Here is a 23,035-nt window from a genome sequence, read left to right as displayed (position 1 = left end):
AAATGAACAAAATTCAGCGAACTAATAAGGAGAACTTTAGGTATGCGAATCACCGATTTGGATGAATTTGTGATATGTTGTAGAATACCGCATCATTTGAAGCTGTGTTAAATATTTCGGCGCACTATTCTATATTTTCAAATGACGGCGTATTCTATAACATATCCGAAATGCATCCAAATCGGTGATTTGCATACCTGAAATTCCATTTGTAACTTACAAGTTGTAAGTGGTAATAATGGAAAATATGCATATGATCCGGCTGAATCGGAGATATATACAAGTGATGCATAGGAATCATATAGATGAACTCGTCCCGTCGTGCTCATCAAAAGTATATATACTTTATATAGTCCAAGATGCTTGCTTTGTACCTTGCACACTTTTTACAAGGTAGGTAGGTAGGTACAAGTAGAAAAACATTTGCAAATTTTTCCAAGTTTTTGTACAAAATAACAAATGACGTAACAGATTTTTAGTACCTACTTTTAAAATTTCCCAAAACAAAGAAAATTCTGTATATTTTTATTTTGTAGAGTTTTGGTATAGAGATTATTTATTCTTAAAAAGAAACTTACAACGAAAAAAGTTTGAAAAATTTTTATATAATTATTTAGAATAATAATGTGTCTGTTTGTGTGTGTGTGTGGGTGTGTGTAAGTGTGTGTGTGTGGTATTAGTATCTCAATTAATGTTTTTTTTATACTTTATTCGAAGTACAATATAATTATCTATATATGTATGTTGTATATATATAAATATATAATAATTAAATGTCTTTGTTAATAATAAATCTTAAACATCACATGAAAAGTTGTTGTTCTTTTTGGGTTTATATTTGGTTTTTCAAAATACTTTTGTTATCGTTCAATTTTCAATGTTTCTTTTGTTTTGTTTTGAAATTTTCGTCGTTTTAGCCTAGGAAAAAATTTGCATCTAAGTCCACAAAAAGTTATAGACATAGATCATAGACCTGTTTTTGGTTTTTGTTTTATAAATTTATATATATATATATATATATATATATGTGTTTGTGTATATATAATTAATAACTTATTATGTTAAGTATATACTTTTAGGGGGGATTCTTGGAATTTTTCGGGTTCTTTGTTTTTTTTTTTTTTGTTGGTTTTTGTAAATAAATATGCATGTATTTGTAAATACATTTAGTTAATAATACGATTTTTGTTTCTTAAATGTTCTCATATCCATTTTTTTTTTTTTTGTTTTTAATTTTCTGTATAATTTTGCAGCTTAACTTTGAAGAAGAGCAAAGTATTAACTGCAATTTATATATGTAGATATATAATAAGTATATCTATATCTATATATTTTGGTATAGAGAGGTCTGTATATATATAATATATTCTTTGGTTTATGTAAGTGTAACTGTAAATTGTAGGTACTTAGAACTAACTACAAGATCGAGCACCTAAAAAGATGTCGTTTTGGTTTTTGGTTTTTGTGGTTTGGTGAGGAATGTAAATTTTCTTTGGTTTTTGGTTTAAGTTTGGCTGAAAAATCTTTCAAAATGCATTTTTCTAACTAAAATTTTGGTTTTTGTTTTTTTTTTTTTCAAAGAGAGGTCGAGAGTTTTGTGTGCATTATTTTTGTTTTGTTTTGTTCTTTTTTTTTGCGTTTTTGGAAAACGTTGATTTTTGGCCTTAAACTTTTTGGTAGTTTCGGTTGGGGTTTTTCTTTTTAGTTTAGTTTTATATATAGTGTAAAAGGTACATGATAAGATTGTTTAACGACTTATCGTAATCTTGTTTGGGTTTCGGTTGTTGCTTGTTGAGGGATAGGTGGTAGATGTTTGGTCTACTTGGTGCTTAGAGTGGAATCCGTGCCCACCAACACTGGGGCCATCACAGATGACTGTGTGGTCGATGGTGGCCCATTGTTTGCACTGGCTGTTGTCTGCTGCTCCATGCTCCATGGATGCACCATATCATAGTACTTGTGATAATCGTAGTCGAACAATTCGAAATCGATGCGATATATTTTGAGCAATTGGTCCAATGTTGAGCGTTCGATATCGGCAAAATATCGTTCCACCAGAGCCTCCGATTTGATGCCACTGCGTCCTTGATTGCCAATTTTGCGTAACTTTCGTTGTGGCAATTTGCCCAGCAATAGGGATTCCAAGCCAGCCTGACGTATTATGAACTCCGAATCGCGCTGAAATGTCTCCGTTTTGCCAATAATTGTGAAATTCACACTGCATGGTGTGCAAAAACTATAGATAGGGGCCCAGTGCTCGTCGAAACGCTTGCCCGCCTCAGATTCAGCAATCAAAAAGCGCACAAACTCCTCGAAAGTTGGACCACAACGTGGCCAGGGACCACCCAAATGACGTTGACGAAAACGATGAACGATTCGTGTGCCCAAAGCCTTGTAGAAACTATTACGATTTCCCTCCAGCTTATTACGATAGGCACTCAATATGCGTTCGAAAGGATCTCTTACAAAGAGGAAGGACAGAGCACTGGGCAAAAGTTCCAACAATTCTGACAATTCGGGTCGAGGAAATCGTTTGCGTGCCAATTCAAGTGGCTGAGTTTCGGTACGCTGCAAATATTTGACATCATAGCCGGCTGGTAAAACATAGAAATTTTTAGTTTAAGTTTAAGACTTTATCAATGTTTTATTTGCTTACCCAATATATTAAAGTAATACATCCAAGTACTGCTGGCAGCCTTAAAAACATTGCACCTGTAAGTAGAAATATGTAAAGCATGAGATAAACTTTTAAATGAAGTAGAGAAGTCGTCCCATCGACTTCGTTATACCAAGTAAAAGTAAAATAAAGTTTATAAATTAAAGATTAAAAAAAATACAAATTTGTATATGAAATTCTTATTACATGCTTCATGCTGTATTGATTGATATTACAATATTACACAAACGAACCAATTTTTTTTTTTAAATATTTATTTTTCTATTCGTGCTTAAACTTAAAATAATCTTGATCTTCATGCACCAAAGCTCTTATTACAACAATTCAGGGTTCGGCGGTCTTAATATAAGTTTCTTTACCGATTAAGATCGAATACTTTTAACAATTATTTGCAAGCTACGCCGCGGACACTACACGAGTCTACCTAAAAAATCTGGTAAATCTAGGTCGTGTAGACTCCAAGATCTACATGCTTATCCAGACGGGCTGACTTGGCTAATTCTGTTGATTCTGATTAATTATAAGTTTCTATATTTTATGACATTGGAAAATCGTTCCTTTCTACCTAGACCATTTTCTAACTATAAGGTGAATTTAAAAAGTATCAACCAGCAATAATTAGAAGAATATTTAAACAAAATAACTTTTTAAATATAACAATTTAGCCATGTCCGTCTGTAGATGCTATTCAATCTCCGAAACTATAAGATCTTTTTGTCACAAAACTAACTTTTATAGGACTTGTGCAGGATGTATGCACATCAAGTTTATTTCAAAAATTTGCAATACTGCCCTCTGTCTCAGTAATTCGGGTAAATAGCAAACTAAAGGCTTTAAATATAGGCTACATTTTAAAAACTATTTTTTTTTTTATTGTTAAAATAAATATAACTAAAAATGTATGCTGCTTTATTGAAAAAGCAAAAAAATGTACGGATAATCAGTTCTTCTGTTCGTAATACAATTAATTACTTGTATCCAGAACAGAAAGGGAAATCAGCAAAGTTTGCTCTCAAAAGTATGCAATAGGTTTTTTTTAACACAGAATACCACAAAACTTCATAAGTTATATACTTATGTTTCTTTTGGGAGCCAACTTTCTCTCATTTTAAACTTTATTCCAAACTCAAAAAACTCTTATTCATGAACGAAAATACAAATTCCAATTTACTTACCATACGAGATTATTGTGACCCGGTGAAACGAAAAATTCCCATGGATTCGGTGGATATTTTTCCTGCAACTTGTGACGCTCACAAACGGTGGCCAAATGCTCTCGTCGCATTTGCAATTCACGTTCCGTGCAACTGTGCAGCTCCTCGGAGTACTCATAGACCGGATTGAGTGTGCTCGGTGGTGGTGGTGGGGGCGGTGGTTGTGTCAATTGTGATGTTGCGGCACTGCTATTTTTGGCCAGTTGTTGTTGTTGGGCCAACAAACGTTGCCGTTGCATTTGTTGGCGTTTTAGTTTCAATTGCTGTTGTTGTTGCTGTTGCTTTGAGGAGTCACCCAAATCGTTATCCATCTGCTCGGAAGCGGCAGATGAACGCTCTCGATGCTCATATGCATTGAGAGATTCACGAAAAAGGAAGGCAAAATAACAGACACCCACCAGAATGCAGGCGCCAATTTTCAAATAGGTTTGCCACCTTCTGCCATAACGAAGGCGTATGAGCATTTTGCCGGTGTGTATGTGTGTGTGTGTGGGTGAGGGTGTTAGTGTATATACCAGTTTTCCCTATTACTTCCACTACATGTTCCACTTAAAAACAAGTTGATGATGTTGGCTAAAAACGAGAGCGAAAGAAATTGGGTAAATCATATAATATTCGGGTTATTTTAAGGACTTTGATTTAGAAGAGGATATACAATTTGTCAATGTCCGTCTGTCCATATGTCTGTAAGTGAACGATCTAGTCTCTCAGTAGCCCTAATTCTTAAGCTTGTAGTTGTAGCCAGATCAATTAGCTATAATATTGAGAAATCTACAGATTGCATTTGAGTGCTACACGTGTGAAAGAGGCAGCGAGACAGTAGGACTAGCAAATGGCCTTGCGCCTGGAGGGGCCTTTCGGAACAAAAACTCTGTCAAAAGGGATATTCGATCACTGGAAAGTTACATTTTTGTTGACAAAAAAATTGACCAAGATCTACTTTGAAAAATTTGGAATATTCCTCAGAACTTTTCCTTAAACCTGCAAAACTGTAACCTTGCCAAATTTAACCAGATTTTCAATAGTAAAATTTCTTTTAAGGCTTTCAAACTGAATTTTTAATAGGATTGTAACTCACTCTATTTAAGGAGTTATCTTTTCAAGCCCAACAAAAAATGCCGAAGAAAAGCAAAGTATTTAAATCAAATTAGTTTCAGGTTAGAATAATGTCTTTTGATCTGCATTAGTATAACGAGAACTAAATTTTTTCTCAATCTTTGCAAAATTTTGATGTTCAAAATACAACGGTTTTTTAGGTTGAACTTTTAACAATTTTTCCCAAATTTTAAGAGTTTAAATTGCTTTGAAGTTAACTTTTTTAAATATTCCAGTATTTGATGTCATTTTATAATATCAGAATCCGAATTTATTCAAAGTTAAAAGTTTTTGAAATCGGTTAGAAACTGGCCTAAAAGTCTTAAATGAATGCAGATTGACCAAACATTTTATTTTTAAAAAATTTCAAAAACATTATTAACTTGTTAATAAGATAATTTTAAATAAATTTTTAAACTTTGAAAAACGATCTTCTCAATTTGCATTAAAAAAAAAAATTTGTGATCAAAGAAATTTGAGTTCATTGATTCACTTTTTAAAAAGTGAACGAGTTCATTTACTCACTGAATTGTTCAGTTGTTAACTCACTTCTTTAATTACTAACTCGGCCACTCCACTCCGACTCCCTAAACAACTCATTCAGTTGACTTACTGACATTCTTCTCCAGTTCTATCTCAGAAATGTCTTTATTACGAGCAATTTTTGACTTTTTCGCCTTATTTTTACACCCAATTAGTGGGTCTTCGAAAAGGACGTGCAATTACGATAAATTTTACTAAAATTATCGAGCCCAAGATATGGATTTTCTGTTCGGACATGCTATTGATAGAGCTTAAATTAGTTTTAATTAATCCATCTATGTATCTTGCCAATTTAGTTTCAGTGTAAGAAATACTGAATAAGTGGGTAAACAATCTAGTAAGTCAGTAAACTCGGCAGTCAGTTAACAAGTGAATCACTGAGAAGTAAGTTAAAGTAAGAAAAGAACAAGTTTAATATAAAAACATTCATTCTATAAAAGGAAGGTTTTTAAATTTGTTAGCTCACTCACTCAAATTTTTTGTAGAAACCAAAGAGATATATTTGGAATCTCAAATAAAGAATGGTCAAACACTTTGGCAGAGTTAAAGATATTTAAACATGGAAAAGTCCTAGTTTTGTCCTTGTTTTCATTTTTCTTGACACTTTTTTTGGCGCTATGCGACAGACGACACTTGTTGGTGTATACACACGCACACACATTCATATAGATATATGTATACATATACATCTCTCTATGTATTTACATACTTATGGAAAGCAAACATACATACATACATACATAATGACGAACTACGTCATACTCCCCACACACACATACACACACACACACACAAAAGGAAAATAATCGCAAAAAGTAGGACGTCATCCTTAAACATTAAATATTTGCTTTCTGTAGTGGTGGTTGCTATCCCTGGGAAATCTTCTGGGCTTACCAAGAGGTCGGTATTCTTGGGGCCTAAGGGACAACTTGACCAGAGTTTTATTTTTTACTAGATCCCCACGGAATAGGCAAACATCTGCTAGATTCCTGTTTTCAGTATATAGTTTTGTTTTTTGCTTACCGCTATCGGCGGGCGTTTTACTTAAAGTCTCCGTGTGTATCCAGCAGTGAATATGAGCCTACATACATATATATATGTATATATATACATATATATATACATATGTATATGTTTGTCCACCCCGCCAATCCACTCACTGCTCTTCTGGCCTCACTGTGTTACGTGTTGCTTTTTTTTTTTTTTTTTTTGTTCTGCCTTATCCTTTTTCGTCCTCCTGGGTTTTTTGTTTTGTCTCTTCTTTGAGGCTTTGGACTTGTTTTTTTCCGCCTTGCCGTGCTGGTCGCAACGGTTACTCGCTCTCAACTAAAAAGCTGCTGCTGATTCTGTTCCAAAAGGCTGTCCGCCAGACTGGAGCAACAATATCAGGATTGCGCAAACTCCGCTCAGAGAGGCTCATAAATGAGGGCAGGAAAATTCAAATTGAAAATTGAAATGTTTTACAACGGATAAATGTTAGTTTCGTTTATTAGCGATTAACTAATTAATCATTAAATTGATGACAATTCAAAATGTTACTGAAAGATCTTTTGAATTTAAACAAATTATAAGGGTTTTTTGCAGGGTTATGTGGCATACTTAACTGTTTTTAGTAAAATTATAATGGTAATGTTATCAAAATCAACTAGGAAATGATAAAAATAATGAATTTTATCCACGACTCAGCTTCCAGCATTGCTCCTTCATAATACATACATATGACAGCACGATCCGAAAAGTGATAAGTGTCCTAAGATTGCATTTTCGGAGGCTATATTCGGAGGCTATATTCGGATTATAAACTTTGACGTAAATATCCAATTCGCAGTATTTAAAATATTTGGGGTATTGTAATTTTTAAGCTCAAAAATAAATTTTTGATCGGAAGAAAAGGTGTCAAAAATATTGTTCCCATTTTCAATTAAAATTAAAGCTAATTGAAATAGCAAGTGAAAATAACTTCGTTTATTGGTATCGCAGAATGCTTTTAAGAAAAGGCCAAAGTGATGGAGTAATTCTGGAAACAGAGTCATGGATAAAATGCATTACTTTTATCATTTCCTATATGATCTTGATAACATTACCTGAAAATTTGCATTAAAACTTAGAAAACTTAAGTAGTTACGGGCCCCGCAATGTCTTAATCCGACACTATGTACCGATATAAGATGCATTCAATTAATCTTATCAACTTGAAATAGTTGATCCCGAAGTCAGCGGAGCGAATTATTTCAAACACAAAAAATTGTTGTTTTTAAAAAACCTTATTGGATCGACGGCAAACTTTTTCAAAAAATTAATCAGAGGAATAAATACATAAAAGTTTAAAAAATAGTGAGAAAAAAAATAAGAAAAAAAATTTACACAACAGGTTTGCACAGAAACCACACCGTAGATGAAAGTCCGGTGGAAACGGCAAAGCCACAGCCGAAACCTCTTTCTCTTTCTCTGCGGGGGATTCCCCGTGCGGGGGTCGTAAACACACATTTGGCCTAATGCGTCTTTACTGGGCAGTGTGGACGAAAAACAACATGTTTTTACTACGATTGTGGAATTATAGGAGAATATAAGCATCAAACTGCGAGTGAATGTTTCTCTGCCAGGCTAGCCCAGAGGAAATTCGAACCCGAGGTCCCATCCATAGATAGACTGATGATGCTTAACTCAAACCACTACGCCACCACACTGCTTAAAATACAGACAGCCTGAACCGATGATTAGGAATTACATTAGGATATTTTTTATGGGATTATAAGGTAATTCGAGGATTAGTCGTAATATTGAAATTCACTATCCGATATTTAAGTAATATTTGGCAATTTATTCTAAATTTGATGGCTATTTCAAATTAATTTAAGAAAGTGAAACTCATTGTATATTTCTGCCGAAACTACTATTACGCAATAGGTTTTCGATATATTATCGATAAATTACATTAGACAGAATCAGCTTCGGTTATTTTTCACGAGGCGGTTACGTCATAATTGGCGCAGAGGCTAAGGCTTCTGCCGAAGATCCAATAGAACCTGTGCTCAAACGCAGATCTGTACGAAACGAATGTTTATAGTTAATTTTTTTTTCTTTTTGCATACATTTTGTTTTTAGTTCTTATTTTCTATTATTAACTTTTGTCGATTCTAATAAAGTATCACATGTGTAGCTCTCTTTGTGAGAGAATTACTTATGTCCAATATTTTACAATTACTCGAGACTTTTTTTTAACAATTCTATGAATCCTAAATAAATTGATCAATCTTTTGTTATTTTTAAATTTACAAGAATTAAAAGAAAAATTAATTGTATTTGAATAAGGTTCAACATATTTTTTTAAGAAAGCAGTTTTTGGAAATCGTTTAGAAAAAATCATTTAAAACTGTGACCATTTCAAGATTAACTTAATGAAAAATTTGGTTTACGGGAATCACATTGACCACATGTGTTTAAATTATTAAATGGGGAATACAAACCTGAAACCTTGAAAAAAGAACATTTTGGATCTTTTTAACTTATGTTTTATAAAAAATAAGAATATCTGCGAAAAAAAATATATTGTTGTCTTACCGAGCAATTTTTTAATTAGCCTTTAGGAAAAATTATTTGAGATAATTTTAAGTCGAAAATTATAACTAACATAATCTGAAATAATGGCATATTGAATACAAAGCATTCGATTTAAAAGCTAAATTAGAGGATTCATTTAATCAGAACCGAAAACAGGGTGGACCTGTACGTTCAGAAAATTATATTGAAATAATTCAAAACAGTTCGACATCAATTTATCAGGACTAAAATTTAAATTTACATCTTACAAAAATACATATAAGAAAAAAGCCCGATTATTAAATTAAATTTGGTTTTCAAAATGTTAAAATTATTTTTGCAATCCCAAAATTTTCTTTAAGTTATAAACTATTAAAGTTCCAATTATCCATGAAAAATTGTTCCTCGAAAAACGATTCGAAATATTTTGAAAATAAATCCTTATAAATTAAACCTTTTCTAAAAGAAAAGTTGCAAATTCGAAGATTTAAAACTTTCCTTTCCCTAAAAAATATACTGATTTGAGTATTTATTTATAATATTAGATCATATGCATATGGTCGTTTTCGAGTCTGAATATCTTACTTTATTGATCCAGTTTAGTTGATCTGAAATCAAAAATTGGCAATCGATTCGATCTAAAAGTTCAGATAAAAAAAAAACAATACGTAATTTTTTTTTTTATATTTTGTGTATATTAAATCTTTGTATTTTTTTTCTTTTTCTATAAATATTTTTTACTTTAAAGTACAAACAAATTATTAATAATAAACTTCTAATACTACGGTTTTTAAGACACTTTCGTTTTTTTGTTGTTGTTCATCTTGTGTTTGCTTTGAAATATATATATATATTTATATTATTTGCTTACATGTGTGTTTGTTTGTTTTTGTTTTTTGTTGTATTTGTGTTATTGTTTATGGTTATTATATTTATGATTTATACAACTTTTACATTAACATTTTGCAGTATTTTGCGGTTTATTGCAGTTTCTCGATTTGTGTGTTCTCTGTCGTCTCTGTGTGTGTGTGTGTGAAATAGCTAAATAGAGGGTTCTATTTGTTTTTTTTTACTAAATCTGATTCTTTTGCATAAGGGAGTGGGCATTAAACGTGATATACATATATATCGGTACTATATGCAAAGTTATACTAAGGGAGGGGGATGGGGAAGTTTAAGTTTATGTTTAAAGTAAACATGTACAAAGTATCAAAAAATGATTTAAATTTTTGTTTTTCAATTAAATATATATAGCAATCATACAATATATATATATATAAGAGATAATAATAATATTGAACAATATATATACATATTATTGTGTGTGGTTGTGTGTGTGTGTGATTTGTGGTGAAGATTTATGTATATATATATTGTTTATTTGTTGTTAGCGCATTTTGCCTTTACTTTTCTTTTTTTTTTATTATTATTTTGTTTTCTCTTATTTGTTCAAATAACATTTAGCAAAAATAGAGCCTGCCTTTATATACAACTATACAACTTTTCATTTCATTTGTGTGTGTGTTTTTGTTTACCGCAAAATATATATACATACATATATAATATATATATGTATGTGTGTTTCGTTTTCTTTGTTTCCTTTATATTGTATATATATTTATGCATACAAAGATGTGTATACAGGCGACTGCTTTCTTAAAGCTAGGCCAGTTGCTGCTCATATAGTTGTTATTGTTGTTGCTGTTGTTGTCGTGTTTCATTTTACAAAAATTTTCTTTAATTTTAAAATTTTTTTCCTCTAACTTATTGCATGGTTGTTTTGTTTGCTTTTATGTGCATTTTTGTGGTATATTTCAGGGATTGGTAAGGATTTTCATTTTCTTTTGTTTAGTTTTTTTTTGTCTTACAATTTAAAGCATTTAAAACTAAAAAACAAATATTTTTCTTTTTTTTTTTTTTTTTTTTTTTTTTGAAACAACGCAAGCTTAAATATTTAAATGAAACTAAATAGACTACACATCTGTGTTTATTACATGAATATTGTAATTGGTATTATTAATTTATACCAAAAAGTTATTACTTTCAAAATATATATATATTTATGTATATTTTGTTAAAAATAAAATATACAATAAGTGAAGCTAAAAACTAGAAATGTGTTCATGTTGCATCCTATTCAAAGAAATATTTCATTATAATATTTATAGTTATATGTATATACAGAAGAATATCGGACGAAAATAAAAAGTTAGAAACGAAATAAACCAAATAAAATTGGCAATTATTGAGAAGTGTGTGTGTTGGTTTTTGGTTCCATGAAGAGGGGGAGAAAAGTGAATTTGTAAGTGTATATATGCATATATATATATATATATGTATGTTTCTCTTTTTAATTTGTTCAAAAATTATACAATAAATTGCCTGTTTTTCACTTGACTAGCAAATTGAATTATTTATTTCAAGTAGTGTGAGAATAATGGGAACTCCATGTAAAAATTTTCAAAAAATTAGGCATATTATGTATATGTATATGTGTGTGTGTGTATTGTGTGTTTGTGATGTTGCTCGCTTTGAGATGCAACATTATTGCAACATTGTGGCTACCACTAACTATACAAGAAAATTTTGTTTTGTTTATATATTTTTTTTTTTTTTTTTGGGAGGGGGAGGGGGGAGAGACAGGAAAAAGTATACAAGAACTATAATTAACACTAAGCAACATATTTTTTCTTTTCCAAATGATTTCGTTCGTTAAGCCCAATGACAGAAGATATATCCACTTACTGGAAAACTTAAGAGGAGTAATTGAGATATATAAAGTATAAGTATATAACTTTGACTATTTTTGTTTAGGTATGGGATATTTGATACTAATGAATAATATTTCGATAATTCTGATCTTTAACTAAGTAGATGGTAATCCAATAGAAATAAATACACAAAAAGTCTTTAAACTAACAAAATTTGTTAACATTGCAGTTTTCTTCAATATCTTATGCTACAATACGAAATGTAAGCAAATATGGTTTTGCTATATAATAGAATAGTTTTTGAAGGAAGCTTCACACTCATATTATGGAATCGTTGGGCTCAATTAATTGTAACTAAATATTTCTCATATATAAATAATAAGGAAAAATGTTCAATAAATGTCAATATCGACTATATCATTTGGCTTTTGTATTTGATGGGCATTCGGAAAAGAAATTGGTGACTGACTGTTGAAAATTAGTTGGCCAAAAATTGTAATCAACGAAAGAGAAAAATACTATAAATTAATATTCATTCATTCATTTCGTTTCGTGCACAACAAAATCGATGTACAAAATCTAGGCCAACTGTGGCGAACTGTTGCTTACGGAGCGCTGTTCATCGGCCGCTGAAGTTGTCGTCTCATTGGCAAATTCCTGAAAACTCAGGCCCAATTCATTGTTTAGCTGCATTATATTAAGCACATCGCCAGCATCTCGCCAATGTGACTGATGATGATGGTGGTGGAGAGATGACTTGCCATTACTGCTGCTGTTGCCATCTATTAGGACGCCGACGCTGCTGCTGTTGCCGCCTCCGACATGATCGTCGTCATCCTCTTCGCTGAGTATATTATTGAGACACAAATTAAACTCATCATAGTCCACAAAATTGTCACAATCCAAGGCTGTGGCATTGGCCAATTCTGGCATAAGCAGACCATCAACTTCAATATCGGCTGCGGTAGCATTGCTGCTGCTGCTCCTGCTGCTTCTGCCCCAATGATGATGATGATGAAGATGATGATGATGATTGTTTAATTCGGTTAAATCTTCCACTTCATCTTCCTCCTCTTCTAACACTGCAATATCATCATTAATTTCATCATTATCGCCATTAACATCGTTTTGCGCCTGGGCCAAAGGGAAACTGTTGCTGTTGCTGATGTTGGTACTGGTGGGGCTAATGACAAGCAACTCCTGCTGCTGTTCATCATCATCCAGCTCCATCAGCTCCATTAGATCTTCGTCAATTGAATTTTCGCTTGCATTATTTAAACCTTTAGCCAAGGCGCAAAACTCTGGTCACTTGTAGTCACGCGATGTTCTTCTCCGTCGTCCCTCGGTCAACATGGATTCACCAATGACTGCAAGAAAAGAGTTGGGAGATTATAAAATTGGATGTACATAATATTAAATGTAACTAATTCATACAAGTCAACTGTCAAAAGTAAGTTTTCCTAAGTATTCATTTGAAACCCTTGATTTTCTCATAACCATACTATTGAAGACATGCTTTTCTTTTAAATAAGGGCTCAAAAGAGTTTCAATTCTGACAGTGCTTGAGCATAACAGACAGCATTTTGTTTAAAAAAAATGTGTTTGAACCCATGGATAGCATCGACTGCTTTCTTAAAAATAATCCAGCTCCATTCTGGTGTCTTAACTTAAGTAAAGAACTCACCTGCACTGCGGGTTTTACGTCTAGCTTCAGCAACACTTTCCAAGCTTCCAGCATTATTGGCATTATTCGGCATAGCAACTGATCCCGCTGCTGTTCCTCCACCTATGGTTCCTCCTGATTTACCAGGCGTGTTTTTAGTTTCGGCAGCCGCCGCAGCTGCATTACTGCGACTATTGATGAACTTATTGGCTGCAGCGCTAGCTCGAACACTACGTCGGGTGCCAATTTTCTCATCGGTGGGGGAGCTAGCAGTGCCGGCAGCGTTGGCATTTACACCTCCATGAAATGGCGTATTGTTAATGGTGGTGGCTGCTGCAGCAGTTGCACCTCGTGTTGCATGTACAACATTGCTGCTGTTTATGGCAACAGTTGTTGCTACACCACTAACGCCAACAGTAGCGCCAGCAACACCTATCGTTGTTGTTGTTGTTACATTGGTTGATGTTGCTGCAGGTGTTGTTGTTGCTGTTGTTGTTGTTGTTGGAGAGGCCACTGTTAGTAGAACGTTGTGGTTATTTGTGGTGGTGGTGTTGGCGGTGGCGCCAGGAGCTGCAACATTGCTGTGGTTGCTATTCGGTGTCAAAAGTCCCGGTTGACCCTTTCCTGTCGTCTTTGGACCGAGAGTTAAGGTTGGATTTAAGGTATTGACAGTTTCTGTTTGGAAAATGCGAAAATGTTTAGCAAAGTTACATGCCACCAGTAGACCTATTAAAGACTTACTCAGTTGTTGTTGTTGTTGTTGCTGGACATTACGCCGTGTTACATGTTTCTCTGCCGCTGCCTCTGCTGCTGCTTCCACTTGAGCCTTGGAATTACGCACCTTGCCAGCTACCTCAATAAGTGGTTCATCCGAATCGGAAGATTCAATTTCCAATTTCTTGGGATCGGCCGATGTTGTGGTCAGTGCATCATTTGTGTTCCCACTGCCGCCGCCGCTGCTTATACGGGCTTTTTTACTTTGTTGATTCTCATTTAAATCGGCGGCATCGTTACTGCTGCCACATTCGGATTCATTGCGCCGCCTTTTGCTATTGTTGTTGTTGTTGTTATTATGTATTGGAGTAGGCGTACCCAGACGTGGACTAGCATTGGCAGAGGCTCGTGGCAAGGCTTTAGATGCCGTTCCCAACACCTCGGGGCTATTTTTATTAATCGAGGCATTAGCTATACCAGGTGCACTACTACTATCCAATGGACTCTCCAAACGACTACTGGCCCTGGTACGTATCCTTGGTGTGTTATCTGCATCTGTTGTGGCTGGAATTTCTATGGAAATTGGTTCTAGATTATTGCTTGGAGATTCATCATCATCAACCGTATCTGCTGTGACTCTTTTTTCCTCTTTCACAGCCTCCACAACTTTGGTTTCAACTTTTATTTGAGTAGCAACGGAGGCGGCGGCTGCAGCGACAGCGGACGTCGGCAATTTTGTTGTCACAGCATCCTTCTTTAGGCTTAATAGTGGCGGCAGATCTTCGCCCATTTTTAATTTTTCCACTTTTATTTTAGTTTCCGATTTTATTGGCACTGTCGTCGACGTAGCTGTTGTTGCTTTAGTGTTTGTGTTATTATCTGTGAGTTTCTTGTTGAGATCGTTTTCAGTTTCGAGTATATTATGATGTTCGCCATTCATTTTTTCAGTTGCTCTTGTTGCTGCAGCCGCTGCTGCTGCGGCTGCAGCGGCAGATGCTGCCGATGCCTCTTTCAATACACTAGCCACAATATCTTCCAGATCAACAGGAAAATCATTATCCATTTTTGATAAGGCCTTTTTAATATCATCATCATTGGTGGCGGTGGTTGCTGCAGCTACCGTGGCCTGATGTTGTTCTGAATTGCTGTTGCTATTGCTGGTAGTAGTTGTTGTTGTTTGTGTAATTGTAGCCATTGTTTGACTTGTTACCGTTGCTGCATTTGTTGTCCCTATTGTTGTTGAGGGTGGCATAGCTGCTGTTGCTGCTGGTCTGCTTACTTGTATGGGTGAACTTGAGGCCAATTGATGTGGACTCTTCTCGGATAAAGCATCCATGGATTCAATGCCACTATCTTCGCCAGCACCATTCTGACCATTACTAGCTGGTGAACTCCGTAGAGTAGCAGCCGTCATTGCTGCCGGCGATGCTGCTGCTGTTACTGCTGTTACTCCGCCCGCTGCTGGTGCTGCTGTTGTTGTTGGTGTCGCTGTTGTTGCTGCTGGCAATTTTCTATCACAAATTAGCTGAGTTGTTGCTGTGGTTGCTGCTGCTGCCGCCACCGTTGTTGGTGTCGTTACTGTTGATGGTATGGCAGCTTCTGCAATTGCAACTGTTGCCGTGGCTGCTGCTGCCGCTGGCTTGGTAATCTCTACACGTTTTAATGTTGTTGCACTCGGCAACATGGTTACGGCCGCCGCCAGTTGTCGCTGTTGTTGTTGTTGCTGCTGTTGTTGTTGCTGCTGCTGCTGTTGTTGTTTTTGCAATTGCAACTGTTGCACTGCTGTTATATATGGCGGCGGCTTATGGTTTTTTGTCATCGGCTTACCACCCACAATGGGCGTTATGGTTGCCGCAGTCTTAATTGGTTGATTTTTCATGGTTATCAAGCGATTGTTGTTGTTATTGTTATTATTGTTACTGGCATTTGCTAAATTGTTGTTATTATTATTATTGTTGTTGTTGTTATTGGTGGTTGTAGAATTGCTATTGGTTGTGCTAATGGCACTTAACGTTATGCTACTAGGCAAACTTGTGGCTATTTTACTCAATTGTTGTTGCTGCAATGTTGTTGGTGTTGTTGGCGTTATACCGGTATTTGTTGACCCAACAATAATTTGTCCATCCGTTGAAGGATGCACTTGCTGTGCCTGTGCCTGCGCTTGAGCCTGTGCCTTATGCGCCGCTTCTACAATTGCGCTGATTGTTAAACCATTTTTTCCCGCCACTATAGTTGTCGTTTTTGTTGTATTCGCTGATGCTACAGATGATGGCAGACCACTGGCGGCAGAAGCATTTGTTGTCGTTTTTTGTATGAGTATGGGAAGGCCATTAAATTGAGCTGTTGTTGTTGTGGGAACAACTGTTGCTGCTCCGGCTGTTAGTTTGACCTGCTTTTGTTCGACCAACTCGTTGGTAATGCCCAGATTTTGCTGCTCGCTATAGACACGTTTTAATGTTTTTGTCTCATCTGTATCTAAAGGATTCGGATTATTTGGTGTCTGCAGCTTTTTACGCTCTTTACGCGTATTTTTAACAACCACGGAATTTTTGCCACGCAAACGTATTTGTAAAGGCGGAACGCGGGGTTCATTAAGACCCACAGATTGTTGTTGTTCCTGTTGGTTTTGTTGTTGCTGCATCTGTGGTTGGAAATTACTGTAGACAGTTTGGGGCTGCTGCTGCTGTTGCTGGTTGTGTAATGCCATCATTTGAGTCTGCTGCGGCTGCTGCTGGTGATTAATAATAAGATGATTATTAAATTGCCCCCCACTTGCAGTTGGCATTCCCGCCGCCGTTTCCATCATGTTATTTGTGTCCAGTTTGAGACGCAATTTAATTTTTTCTTCTGCCGCCGCTGTCTTGGCCTTGGCATTGCCTTTGGCCCGTTCTCTTTTGGGCTTGGCCACCACTCCCTGTTGCAATTTCTCTCTCAATAGATTCGGTTTGGCTTTTTTGTTCGTTGTCGGCGTCGACGACGATGTCGTTGCTCCTCCAACCGATTGGGGTGAACTATTACTAGAGCGCGGTGAATTTTCACCTTGATTCACTACCATTTGCACAGGCAATGGCAGAGGAATGGTTGTTGTTGGTGTTTTTCGTGATCTCGCTGTGGCGGATTTATTCGAGGCTAAGGAATCCCTAGAACGCTCTTGATCGCTGCTGCCAGCCAGCGGCAACAATTGCTGCGCCGAATTAGAGTCCTCTTCAGAGAAAATATTTGTTGGTAACATGGGCATATCGTTGGCGGGATTGAAGTTAAAGCTGCTCGTGTTGTTAATGCCGCTGCTGCTACTGTTTGTCGTTCGAAATTGCGACTGCTGTAATTGCAATTGGGCCGTTTCCTGCTCGGCCTCTGTATCACTATCATCACTAGCCATAGGTTCCATATCACCAGTATGGGGATTAATAATAAATTGCTTCTGTGTGGGATGTTGTTGTTGCTGCTGCTGCTGTTGACGACTTATTTGCTGTTGTTGTATAGTTAATTGTTGTTGTTGCAGATTTATATGTGGCTGCTGTTGCATTGGCAATTGTTGTTGCTGGCGCATTTGGAATTGTTGCTGCTGTTGCATTTGCATTTGTCTTTGCATTTGTTGTTGCTGTTGTTGTTGTTGTTGCTGTTGCCGCTGCATTTGTTGCTGTTGCCTCTGTTGTTGTTGTTGCTGCTGCTGAATCATTATCTGTTGTTGCTGCAATTGTTGCTGCTGATGCTGATACGTTACTATTTGTTGTTGTTGTTGCTGATCCTCTTGCAGTGTACTCAATGCATCACCCACATCCATTCCCACAGCCGATAGATTGTCTTCAATTAAATCCAAATCCAAATCCTTGGCATCCTGCAGCAACGATTCGAGTTCGTTTTTATCTTCTAGACTAAGCGTCGATTCAAGATCACAGTTCAGAGTTGGCAGTAGGGCATCCAAATCGTTGGTGGTTAAGGCATCTAAGTCAGAGAGCGAAATCAGAGGGTCCACAACCTGAGACGTTGCAGCTGCCACTGCCACATGTTGTTGTTGTTGTGACTGCAGCAATTGTTGTGGCTGTTGCTGCTGCTGTTGTTGTGTGTTGTTGTGCTGCTGCTGATGAGGTGGAGGCGGCAACGTTGGTAATTGCTGCTGTTCTTGCTGGAGATTATATTGCATTTGATAACGCGCAAACTCTTGAAAACTGCTCTTTGTCGCCGAATCCATGGGCTTATTAAGAGCTGGCCAACGTGAATTGGCCGCCGCCTGATTATAGTCTGGCGGTGGCACTGCAGGTACATGATGTTGTTCCGTGGGAGCAGGATGGTGATGTTGTTGAGTCTGCGGTTGCTGTTGCTGTTGATGGTTGACCATCAAAGGACTCAACATTGCTGACGAATGATGGCTAGAAGCAGGTGAATGAACGGCAAGCGGTGAGGCACCACCCATAAACTGTTGTTGTTGCTGCTGCTGCTGCTGTTGTTGTCCCTGAGGCGAGGCCTGGGACATGGGCAAACTCATCATTCGCTGCGGCTGCTGTTGCGGATGGGGCGGCGGTGGAGCAAGACCACGCATTTGTTGTTGTTGCCTTAGTTGTTGTTGTTGCTGCTGCTGCTGTAGCATATTCAGACCCATGTTGCTGTTGTTGAAACAATCTGCAAAACAACCACAAAAATAGACAAAAATTTTACAATAATGTATAATCTTTAGTAATTATGGCCTAACTCAGAAAGGGTTTAATTTTAATCAGAAGTGTGCAACGCAACATAAACTTTATATATTCTTGATCATAGTGGTAAGGGCTCAGATAGAATTTTTGTCCAAGCGGCTGTTTCTTTAAGGCTATGGAAACATATGTATTCTTAATCGAATCCGCAAATACAATTTCCATGCAAATGCCAATCCCTAAGAAATCTTAACTAATTTTAATTAATATAAGTTAAGGAAAGCAAAGTGGTAGGCGGTAACTAACGAAATCTGTCGTTTTCATGATATTAAACTGCAAATTTATACTCGATCGATGCCCAGATCTATGAAGATGAAATGTACATACATATACGTACACATACATACGTATATTTGCAAGCGCTGAAAAACTTCTATTCAAAATTAATATACCCTTTAAGCTAGTGGAAAATAGAACTCAATTTACCAGGTGCAGTTTGTTGAAATTGCTGTTGGGGCTGAGGCTGTGCTTGCATTTGATTTGTGGGTTGTATAAATCGCGGTTGCATTCCCTGCAGTTGCTGACGTTGCAATTGCTGCTGACGCATGACCACCTGTTGTTGTTGTTGCTGAAATCGATGCTGAGGCGGCATTGGTCCAGGCACTGATGTTGTTAATGCCTGTTGCTGTTGAGCAAACATTGGATGCCCATTGGCGCTGGGACTGAGCATGGCCTGCTGTTGTTGTTGCTGCTGTTGTTGTATACTCCTCATCACAACTGGCTGTGGAGTTGTAGGGGAGGCTGGCACCACTGGACTTAACACATCCCCCGACATGCCCATAAAGTCATTTGGTGTTGTGGGACCTGATGATCGCATAGGTGAATTCATTATTTGCGGTCCACTGGGACTCATCATTTGGATAAGTGGCGACGATTGTGGCTGCTGTTGGGGTGACTTCATTTGATTGCTCATGGCATGGCCATCATTCTGTAGAAGATTGACCAACAGTGGCGACGATATGGCTATATTATTGCTGCCCGTTGATGTGGCCGTGGGCGGGGGCGGTGGAGGCGGATGAGAATGTTGATGTTGTGGCAGCTGTTTCGGTGAGGTCATGGCAGTTGGCGTTGTTGGTGCCGATGATGCCACAGCTGCTCCTGCTGATCCTAGTCCGGGATATGGCGGCGGTGGCGGTTGTATAAATTGAGATTTCTGCCCTAATCCCGATGGAACTAGACCAGGACCAGGACCTGAACCTGGACCAGGACTTATTCCCAGTTGTGGTGGTGTTGTGGGCGGGGAATTCTTTAACACCTTCAGCGTCACATTTGGCGGCGGCGGAGGAGGGGCCAAAGGCGGTCCCAGAGCAGAATTTGCGCTACTGGGTGACGCTGATGCCGACGATGTTTCTCTGCCCTGGAGGACACGAGCCTGTCGCATGCTCTCAAAGGGGAAATCCTTGGGTACTTGTGACGTACCGGGGAGCAGCGGCACCTTGCCCTCCATGGGACAAACAGTGTTCGGTGACTTGAAAACGGGCGGCGTGGGCGGCGGTGGTCGCCTCTGCAACTGCAGCTGCTGCGTTTGGTGTTGAATTGAGATTGCTTCATTTGCGGCCACATTTGGCGGCAGTTGCACGATTTTTTGTTGTTGCTGTTGCAAAAATACAGAGGCCGCCTTACTAGTACTGGGGCCATCGAAATTTTGTACCGCCTTTGGAACTGCAGACGTGCCAGCCGCCTCAATTGCTCCACTGCTACCACCGACAACGACACCTACTTCATTTGTTTTATCTAAATCAAAAAAAACCATGATGGAATATAATTATCAAGTTAAAGTGGACCCATCTAAGGATGGGGTGTACATACCCTTAGTTAATTGTATTTCTTGTCCAGCAACTTTTAAAGTTATCACAGAATCGCCTTCAGGTTGCACAGACAAAATGCCAAGGGCACGCAGAGTGGGATTTCCATCGGCGGCCAATTGGCGTAACCTTTGGGCAGCATCCCAGGGCAGGGATACTGATATCCGCACAGATGACGGTTCAAGCTGCTGTTTGGATAAAAGATACAACATTTTTAATTGCCAACATAAATACAAAAATAAAAACTATTCAATTGTAAAACAATTATAAATCTTAAGGAAAACTAAATATATCGATAACAAAACTATCGATGATTGTGTAGCCCTGGTTAAAATTTCTCACGTACACACGCACACATACACACACTGTCACTTACACACACACACACACACATTTCAAAATTACAAAATAAGAATAAAATCTTTATAAAGAGTATTACTATTTTTTTTTTTTGATAGCTCTAAATAGATCTTCAAGTAACTAAGAGTAAACAACTTGTGGAAAATTAATTAATAACAATTCGTAATTTGTTCCTTGTTTGAGAGGCATGTGTCCATGTGTGTGTGTGTGTGTTTGTTGCCTGCCAGAGTGAGACAGATATATAGAACTCTGTTGCTGCTGCTTACTGGAAGTTCCACTAACAATTTTTGTACTTTAGTTTATTTCAATTGTTTTAAAATGATATTATATTGTTTCAGCAGCTTATGGAAAAATTTAATCAGCGGAAACTAAAAATGTCTTAATACATTTTACCTCTGCCTTCATTAAAGTTAATAATAAAAAAAAAACATTTTGGGAGCGCGTTATCGATACCCAGTCGCCATTTTCTTCTCTGGTTAATAGGCGGCGGAGGAGGGGAAATAGTGAGAACGTGTGTTGGTGTGTGTAAGGGAGGAGGTGGAAAGGAAAGGTAACCAAAATACTTGTTCAATGGGAAGAAGAAGGTGGGCTATGTGTGTAAAATAAACTTTATTAAATTGATAATGGTTAATAGCGGACAAATTTGCGTTAATGACTCAAACCCCTTAATCCCGCACCTCACACCATCAAACGCACAGAAATCAAAGCAAAAAAAAAAAATGCAATCAGCTGTTCGGCAAAAAAGAAAAATAAACGGAAATGAAGAAAATTGATAGGAGATTGTTTAAGTTTCGTTTTACACTCACCTGTTTAAGTGGCATATCATCACACGACAAACGCACGCGTCGTAGTTTTAATTTGCAAAATAATGCACAATTTTTGCATTTAGCACACTCTCACACACACTGACGCACGCACTCAATAATAATAATAATAATAATTTCAATTTAACAATTTAATCAGAGTTATATACACACTGAATATGGATTTCCCCCCGCCCACAAATGCTGTTGATAATAATTTTCATATTTAAATAATAGCATTTTTGCTTATTAGTTTTCTCTTTTTAACATGCATACATATATGTATATATGTACGTATTATTTACTTGTAATATTTTTCTTAAATTTGTATTTTACACTTTTATTTGGCGTACAATATATGACACGGATAGTGCTTTCTCGCTCTCACTATAGTCCTAGGATTATATTGTTTTTGTAAATGTTGCTAGCTCCAAGCAGTGTTTTAACCGTTGCGCGGGCTCTGCTGCTGCTGCTCCAACTCTCACGTAATGCAGACACACGCACACACGGATGTTGTCGTTGCTGTTGTTGCTATATTGCTGTTGTATTTATCTCGACTTAATTTTTAGTTACTTTAGTTGCTGTTGTTGTTGACGCGTTTTTTGGGCATTTTACTGCTGCTGCACACACACTCGCAGGCACACACGCACGCACATGCACACTCAACACATAGACAACGTGCGGGGCGGACAGGGCCTGGGTCTCGGGCTCCTTTGGTTTTATCGATGCTTTTAGTGTCCTTTCGCCTTCACACACACTTTTAACCGCATTTATTATGAATTAAATTTTTATAAATATTGCTTTTCACTTGGTGGGGGGCGCCTCGTCCATTTTTTCTTCCTTTTCTCTGGGCTCTCTCTCTCTTTTTTTTCTCTTGTAACCGAGTAGCACACACAATTTTTTTTTGTTTTTTAGCGTAATTTTACACGATGCTTGCTATTAGCAAAGTAATTGTAAATCACACACGGCATTTGTCGATTAACTTATGAGGCTTTTCAGCTTATTGTGTTTGCTGTAGCGTTAGTTTTCTGTTGTTTATTTTGTAAAAAAACCTTCGTAATTATAGAAATTCCGAAAAAAACAAAATGGTAGCCATTTTTATTTTCCATTTCCAGAGGCTATGCCAACTTGCTTGTTACCAAAATGTACTAAATTTTACCAAAAAAAACAAAAAGGTATTAGTGTGACCAGACTGTTGCTTAAAAATAGGGGGATGGAA

At 36.9% G+C, this 23,035-nt stretch overlaps 3 protein-coding genes across 3 annotated transcripts; all 3 read right to left on the bottom strand.

Annotated features, from left to right (window-relative positions):
- Positions 1-1,084: 1,084 nt before the first annotated feature.
- Positions 1,085-6,840, bottom strand: LOC137572809 (carbohydrate sulfotransferase 11). Its single transcript, XM_068284649.1, has 4 exons — positions 6,553-6,840; positions 3,853-4,464; positions 2,657-2,712; positions 1,085-2,594 (listed from the first exon to the last, which is right to left on the bottom strand). The coding sequence occupies exons 2-4, from the start codon at positions 4,353-4,355 to the stop codon at positions 1,819-1,821; spliced, it is 1,335 nt and encodes a 444-aa protein (XP_068140750.1). The 5' UTR covers positions 4,356-4,464; positions 6,553-6,840; the 3' UTR covers positions 1,085-1,818.
- Positions 6,841-10,476: 3,636 nt separating this feature from the next.
- LOC137573034 (uncharacterized) lies at positions 10,477-13,019 on the bottom strand. The gene has a single exon (XM_068284885.1). It carries the CDS (start codon positions 13,017-13,019, stop codon positions 12,360-12,362), a length of 660 nt encoding a protein of 219 aa, XP_068140986.1. The 3' UTR covers positions 10,477-12,359.
- On the bottom strand, positions 12,850-22,941 carry Ncoa6 (Nuclear receptor coactivator 6). Its single transcript, XM_068284884.1, has 6 exons — positions 21,820-22,941; positions 20,658-20,841; positions 19,275-20,582; positions 14,185-18,777; positions 13,465-14,118; positions 12,850-13,147 (listed from the first exon to the last, which is right to left on the bottom strand). The coding sequence occupies exons 1-6, from the start codon at positions 21,832-21,834 to the stop codon at positions 13,086-13,088; spliced, it is 6,816 nt and encodes a 2,271-aa protein (XP_068140985.1). The 5' UTR covers positions 21,835-22,941; the 3' UTR covers positions 12,850-13,085.
- Between the last annotated feature and the right edge of the window lie 94 nt (positions 22,942-23,035).

Source organism: Drosophila tropicalis, unplaced genomic scaffold (assembly GCF_018151085.1).
Source record: "Drosophila tropicalis isolate 14030-0801.00 unplaced genomic scaffold, ASM1815108v1 contig_393, whole genome shotgun sequence".
Classification (NCBI taxonomy): domain Eukaryota; kingdom Metazoa; phylum Arthropoda; class Insecta; order Diptera; family Drosophilidae; genus Drosophila; species Drosophila tropicalis.
This window is presented reverse-complemented; position numbering and strand designations above follow the sequence as displayed.

Coding starts and splice junctions, on each gene's coding strand:
- LOC137572809 (XM_068284649.1), bottom strand. CDS start 4,355: ATGCTCATACGCCTTCGTTATGGCAGAAGGTGGCAAACCTATTTGAAA. Junction 2,713..3,852: donor GGTCACAATAATCTCGTATG/GTAAGTAAATTG, acceptor TTCTACTTACAG/GTGCAATGTTTTTAAGGCTG. Junction 2,595..2,656: donor GTATTACTTTAATATATTGG/GTAAGCAAATAA, acceptor ATGTTTTACCAG/CCGGCTATGATGTCAAATAT.
- LOC137573034 (XM_068284885.1), bottom strand. CDS start 13,019: ATGGAGCTGATGGAGCTGGATGATGATGAACAGCAGCAGGAGTTGCTT.
- Ncoa6 (XM_068284884.1), bottom strand. Junction 20,583..20,657: donor AGAAATACAATTAACTAAGG/GTATGTACACCC, acceptor TTTTTGATTTAG/ATAAAACAAATGAAGTAGGT. Junction 13,148..13,464: donor ACGTAAAACCCGCAGTGCAG/GTGAGTTCTTTA, acceptor CTTTTCTTGCAG/TCATTGGTGAATCCATGTTG.